We start from the raw sequence: 7,190 nt of genomic DNA, 5'->3' as shown, positions 1-7,190 counted from the left end.
AAAAAAAGAAAAAGAAAAAAAACATGTCGAGATAAACTTAATATTTGCTTGTTAAATATTATCGGTAAAAAAAAGAAAAAGAAAAAAAAAAAATTGCCAGTATGTTTTTATAATGATCAATTTTCTATATAATTTACAAAAATAGACAATATATTTCTCTACATCTTAAAAGAAAAAAATATATATAATACAAATCGATTCAAATTTATGGTCAAAGTATTACATAAAACATAATCTTGTTGTTATTGTTCTTTCTAAATTATTTCGTACCCTTTCTAAACTATTCCGTAACAACACCGGAAAGAAAAGAAAAGAAAAAACCGGTTTGTTCAATACTCCCAAAACAAAAAAAAATCGAAAATTACCCTCAAATATACCCTTTTAAAGACGAAAAAAAAACCTCAAAAATTCACAAATAACTCGAAATTCGTCCAGATTCTTCCAGAAAAAAGGACCCGAGTCACAGAGCAGCCTGAAGCGACACTGCCCTTCGACACTGACACTTGGACACTGAAGGTCGGAAAGTCTTTCAGCCGCAATCAGACAGAGATAAGGAAGAGTGTCGCTGTCTCGTTTTGAATTTCCCGCGCACATCCGCTTGCCGTCGGGGTGCGCGTTGGTGCAATGTTGATGGTTTGCATTGCTAGTATTGCTACTGTCGAGACTGGGGTAATGATAATAGTCTTGTTATTATTGATATTATTGATACTGTGGTAATGATAATAATTTTATTGTTATTATTATTATTGTTATTGTGATGACGATAATAGTGTTATTATTATTACCATTATTGTTATTATGGTAATGATAACAGTCTTATTATTATTACTATTATTGTTACTGTGTTAATGATAAATGACAATAGTCTCGTTATTACTATAATGATAATCATCAGTCTTGCTATTATCATTATTACAGTTACCTTTTATCATTATCGTTATTATCACCATCAATATTATTATCATTATTATTAATAACAATTGTGGTAATAGCATTAGTAGCAGGAATAGTAGTAATTGTAGACATAGTAGAAATAGTACTAGTAGAAGTAGTAGTAGTTGTAGTTGTAATTGTAGAAATAATAGTAGTTGTAGTTGTAGTAGTAGTAGTGTTGTAATAGTAGTAGTTGTTGTAGTTGTAGTAGCAGTAGTAATAGTTGCAGTAGTAGTTGTAGTAGTAGTAGTAGTTGTTGTTGTTATTGTAGTAGTAGTAGTAGTTGTTATAGTAGTAGTAGTTGACGTTGTTGTTGTTATTATTATACTATAACTATTAACCTTTTCATTAGTTGTAGTGCCGTAGCGATGTCCAACGGCCATTGAGAGAAAAGTGAAACGTGTTGCTATCTTGTTGGAAATTACGTCTTGCGTGTTGGAAAAGGGTTGCTTGGTTGCATAATATCCGATTTGACTTTTCCTGTCTGTTTGTTTTTTGTCTCTTTCTGTGTGTTTGTGTTTGTCTTTGTTTGCTTCTCTCTGTCTGCCTTTTTGTTTGTTTCTGTTGTCTGAATTTCTGTTTGTCTGTCTCTATGTCTCTCTCTCTCTCTCTCGGTCTGTCTCTCTGTCTCTGTCTGTCTGTGTCTGTGTCTCTGTCTCTGTCTCTGTCTCTCTCTCTCTCTCTCTCTCTCTCTCTCTCTCTCTCTCTCTCTCTCTCTCTCTCTCTCTCTCTCTCTCTCTCTCTCACACACCCACTTTTTTTCTCTCCCATCTCGCCAGTCTACACTCACTGTTTGTAAAATTAATGGCACTATAGTTATCAATACTCGAACGCTGTTTACAAAGCTGATAAAACAACGTTAAGATTACAAGCAAAGCGAATCAGCTGATGCTTGCGAATGAAGGTGCCGGGTCCGGTTGGGGTCCAGAAGATTCAGTGAGAAGGAAGCAAGGAAGGGAAAGAAGGGAATGGAAGAAGGCAGGGGAGGGGAAAAGAGCGAAGGAGACAGAGGGAAAGACGGAAGAAGGGAAGAGCGAGGAAGAAGCAGGAAGAAGAAGAGAGAAGAGCAGAGACGGAAGAGAGAGGAGAGAGACGAGACGGGAGAGGGGAGACAGAAGACAGACAGACAGAACAGACAGACGGACAGACAGACAGACAGACAGACAGACAGACAGACAGACGGACAGACAGACAGACGGACAGACAGACAGACAGACAGACGGACAGACAGACAGACAGACAGACGGACAGACAGACAGACAGACAGACGGACAGACAGACAGACAGACGGACAGACAGACAGACAGACGGACAGACAGACAGACAGACAGATGGACAGACAGACAGACAGACGGACAGACAGACAGACAGACAGACAGACACAGACAGACAGACAGACAGACAGACAGACAGACGACAGACAGACAGACAGACGGACAGACAGACAGACAGACGGACAGACAGACAGACGGACAGACAGACGGACAGACAGACAGACAGACAGACAGACAGACAGACAGACAGACGGACAGACAGACAGACAGACGGACAGACAGACAGACAGACAGACAGACAGAGACAGACAGACGGACAGACAGACAGACGGACAGACAGACAGACAGACGGACAGACAGACAGACGGACAGACAGACAGACAGACAGACAGACAGACGGACAGACGGACAGACAGACGGACAGACAGACAGACAGGCAGGCAGACAGACCGACCGACAAAGAGACCTTAAAGAAGAAAACTTAAAAGTTGAAATTGCAGGAAATTCCACGTCCTTTATTGCTCTGTCTATGCAACATGATTGTATAGCACTATTTTGCAACGAAAGGCAGTTGCATGAGCGCACATGTTATACCATAAGTAAAGATGCTTATATATTTCCCAGAATTCTCACATTTCAGAGAAAGTGTTTTTTTAATTTCTTTTTTTCACATAATAGAAATAATTTATACATACTGTTATCCTTTTAAAAGATTGACTCGATGCCTTTTGTTGCACCTGAATTGCAACTTGTGCGGGGGAAGATAAGGACAATCAGGCACACATAGAGATTAAAACAAAACAAATATACAAAGCCAATTGTTTTGAAAATTCTTGAAGACTAAGAATACGTGTAAATTATCCCCCTGCCTTCTCTCTCTATTTATTTCCTCGCCTCCTCGTCTCTTCTCATTTCTGCTGTCTCCTCTCTTTTATCATCTCTCTCTCCCCTCTCCCTCATTCCCTCTGTCTCCTCTCTTTTATCATCTCTCTCTCCCCTCTTCCTCATTCCCTCTGTCTCTCTTCCTCCTATTTATTTACTACCGTCTCTCCCCTCCCCCATTCGCTTTTTTCTCTTCTCTATCATCTCTCTTTTCTCCCTTTCTCTTCCTTTTTTCTACCTCTCATTTCTCTCTCCCTTTCTCTCTTCTTTCTCTCCCTCTCCCCTCTCTCTCCCATTCTCCTTTTGCCTTCTCCCTGCTCTCTCCCTCTCCCCTTCTCCTATTTATATTCTCCTCTCTCTTATTGTCCTTCCTCTTTCTCTCTCTCCTATCCCCCTCCTTCTTTGTCCTCTATCGCTCTACTCTTCTCTCTCATTTTCTCTTCTCTCTTCTCTTCTTCTCTCTTCTCTCTCTTCTTCTCTCTTCTCTTCTTCCTATCTACTGTCTCCTCTCTTCTCTCTTCTCTCTCCTCTTCTTCTCTCTTCCCTCTCCTCTTCTTCTCTCTTCTCTTCTTCCTATCTACTGTCTCCTCTCTTCTCTCTTCTCTCTCCTCTTCTTCTCTCTCCTCTTCTTCTCTCTCCTCTCTCCTCTTCTTCTCTCTCCTCTTCTTCTCTCTTCTCTTCTTCCTATCTACTGTCTCCTCTCTTCTCTCTCCTCTTCTTCTCTCTCCTCTTCTTCTCTCTCCTCTTCTTCTCTCTTCTCTCTCCTCTTCTTCTCTTCTTTCCATCTCCCCCCCCCCCGCCCCCTCTCATCTATGTTTATCCTCAGAAAACGCTGACGTTTGTTTTCTCCTTCGCGTGACCCCGCCTTGACCCCGTGACCCTGCTTCGTTGTGACCTAGACTGGTCAGTGCTAAAACTGGGCATTTTTTTGTGTCTTGAAAGGTGATGTGTGTGTGTATGTATGTGTAGTTTGTGTTTAGAAGTAGGTGCATACACAGATACGTGCGAATACGTAAAATTACACGCGTACACATAGATATAGAATACACATAAACGTAAGAACATACACGGTCTGTATAGACCTTGTAAATACAAATACACACATACATACATACACACACACACACACAAACACACACATACACACACATACACACACATATACACATACACACACAGACACACACACAGACACACACACACACGCACACATACAAACAAACATACACACATACGCAAAACATGCACATTTTTCTTTAATCACAAACGGATGCCATAAAGCAACAAAATACACCATGAAAAAAAACGCGGTCGCAATTTCTCAAAAAAAAAAAAAAAAAAAAAAAAAAATTCACGCAAATTATGGCAAAACCAGGAAGTGCCACATCAAGAACGCTGGCGCTTATGGCACTCTAATCACAAGGTTCAAAGAATGTGAGGTCTTGACAGCTGTAATTGACAGGTCTTGGCCCCTGTCATGCGGTATATCAAGGAAATACGATTTAATGCAACATTTCCTTTTATTGCTAAAGATATGCTGTTAGTTCGTGTTCTGCGCTTATCGAGTCGGTTTTGTTTTGTAGGGTAACGAGGCCACTTAAATATTTTGCTGTTTTCTAACTTTCTTTATATTTGTTTTTAATTTGTTATGATTATCATGATCATTGTTATCATCATTATTCTTATTACTATTATCATTGTTGTTATTATGATTATTATTATTATTATTGTTATTTCTATTTTTATTATTATCATAATTGTTATTATACTGTTTATCATTATCATTATTATTATTATTATTATCTTATTATTTTTATTATGATAATTTTCGTTAGTATTATTTTACTGTTATTATCATTATCATTATTATCATTATCATCATTATCTTTCACATAACCATTATCTTTATCATCCTTATCATATTCATGATTACTATTATCATTCTCATTAATTCATCTATCATCTATCTACTTTCCGATATTATATTTTTTCTGTGGATTCTTTTTCGCCAATGTTTTTTTTTTTTTTTTTTTTTTTTTTTTTTTTTTTTTTTTTTTTTAGGGAGAAAAGTAGCCAGAAATACAATGGTATTTTTTTTTTAAATCTATTTTTGTGTTGTTGTTGTACCGGAACTATAGCCGTTGGCACCCCTCCCCCCTCCCCCCTCCCCTCACCCCCTCCCCCCTCCTCCCTCATCCTTCTTCAAGCCGGATGCACATAAAATGCTTTCTGTTTACTTGTCTGCCTGTTTGTCTGTCTGCCTGTGTGTGTGCGTGTGTGTTCTTGTCTGTCACAGCGCTTCTTCTCTAGTTTGATCTGATTTCTCACTCTACTGCGATATTATCCTAGCTCCACGAGCTCGCTTAGACGTGAGGGTTTTCGCGATATACTCTACTATCTCGTTCCATCTTCTCAGTCAGCTCATCATTCTCTCTCATCTTCGACTCTCTAGTCTTCTCGTAGCTTACGCTATCTATCTCTCATCGCTCTGTCTCGATAGTCTTTTCTCTCTCGTTTACTGTCTCTCATCTCGTCTTCTCTCTCTCTTTCTCGCTTCTACTCTCTCTCTCTCTCCTCTCTCTCTCTCTCTCGTCTCTTCCCCTCTCCTCTCTCCTCTCTCTCTCTCTTTCTCTCTCTCTCTCTCTCTCTCTCTCTCTCTCTCTCTCTCTCTCTCTCTCTCTCTCTCTCTCTCTCTCTCTTCTCTCTCTGTCTCTCTCTCTCTCCCTTTCTCTCTCTCTCAGACTATAAAAACTCTCACAAATTGCTCGCAACTGCATCCCCCCTCCTCCCTCTCCCCCCTCTCCGCCTCCCTCTCTCCCTCCCCCTACGCCCTCCCCCTCCACCAGCCCCCCTCCCCCCAATCACCCCCCCCCCCGTCATGCACGTTACAAGGCGTCAGTCTGCGGCAAAGGGATGCAGCAGTATGCAATCATGCAATGGAGGTGAAAATCGTGCAATGGGACCTCCGTGCAGTAGTGCCAGATGTATGATAATTAAGTAGAAATTTCGGATTTTTTTTTTTTCTTTTGGCCTATGGTTTTCCTGATTGTGATTTTTTCTTCCCACAATTTCTTTCCTGTGCGATCTATTAATTTTTTCCCTCCCTTTCTTCTCTCTCATTCTCTCTCTCTCTCTCTTCATTTTCTACTTCATTATCTGTCTATCTATTTATCTATCTACCGGTCTCTCTCTCTCTCTCCCTCCTTCCCTCCCGTCTCTCTATCCCTCTCTCTTTCTTTCCTCCTTCCTCCCTCTCTCCCCGTCTCTCCCTCCCCTTCTCTCTCTCCTCTCTCTCTCCATCCTCCCCTCCTCTCTCTTTCTCTTTCCTATCTCTCTTTCACTCTCTCTCTCCCTCCCTCCCCCCTTTCTCTTTTTCTCTCTCTCTCTCCATCTCTCTCTTTCTCTCTCTCTCTCTCTCTCTCTCCTTCTCTCTCTCCTTCCTTCTCTCTCTCTCCTTTCTCTCTCCCTCCCTCCCTCCCTCCCTCCATCCATCCATCCATCCATCCTCCCTCCCTCTGCCTCCTTCTCCCTCCCTCCTTTCCTCCCACCCCCACCCCTTTCTCCTCCCCTCCCCCTCTCCCCCCCTCTCTCTCTCCCCACACTGGTGCTTAGCAATTATCGTTGACTCCGTTCCCTCGCCTTTCCTTCCGTCACGATTCTCGGCGCCTCGTCCGTCAACGCGATTTTAAAGGGACCGAAAGACGCGCTGTTGGACAAATTCCTCTCATGTTAAAAGACAGCGAGATGGATGGGTGGATAAAGAGAGGGAGAGAGAGGGAAGGGGAGAAGTAGAGAGAGAGAGAGAGAGAGAGAGAGAGAGAGAGAAGAGAGAGAGAGAGGAGGAGAAGATAAAAAGAGAGAGAAGAGAGAGAGAGAGAAGAGAGAGAGAGAGAAAGAAAGAAGAGAGGAGAGGGGAGAAAAAGAGAAGGGAGAGGAGAGAGAGAGGAGGGAGAAGAAAAGGGGAGAGAGAGAGAGAGAAGAGAAGAGGAGAGAGAGAGGATGAGGGAGAGAGAAGGGAAGAAAGAAAGGGGGAGGGAGGGGGATGAAGAGAGAGAGAGAAGAGAAATTATTATCATAAAAGGGAAAAGGGGGGAAAATTTA

The 7,190-nt window shown here is 41.6% G+C and overlaps 1 protein-coding gene across 1 annotated transcript in view; it reads left to right on the top strand.

The window, feature by feature from the left end:
* The window catches only part of LOC119583384 (protein Red-like), a gene marked incomplete at both ends in the record, with an annotated part of 8,503 nt that extends 1,560 nt beyond the window's left edge, over positions 1-6,943 (top strand). Inside the window, one exon of the mRNA XM_037931854.1 lies at positions 6,881-6,943. Coding sequence (XP_037787782.1) covers positions 6,881-6,943 — 63 coding nt within the window. The remainder of the gene's footprint in view (positions 1-6,880) is intronic.
* Positions 6,944-7,190: the final 247 nt, after the last annotated feature.

This window comes from Penaeus monodon, chromosome 17 (genome assembly GCF_015228065.2).
Source record: "Penaeus monodon isolate SGIC_2016 chromosome 17, NSTDA_Pmon_1, whole genome shotgun sequence".
NCBI lineage: Eukaryota > Metazoa > Arthropoda > Malacostraca > Decapoda > Penaeidae > Penaeus > Penaeus monodon.
Note: the sequence above shows the minus strand (reverse complement) of the source record. Positions and strands in the feature narration are given on the sequence as shown.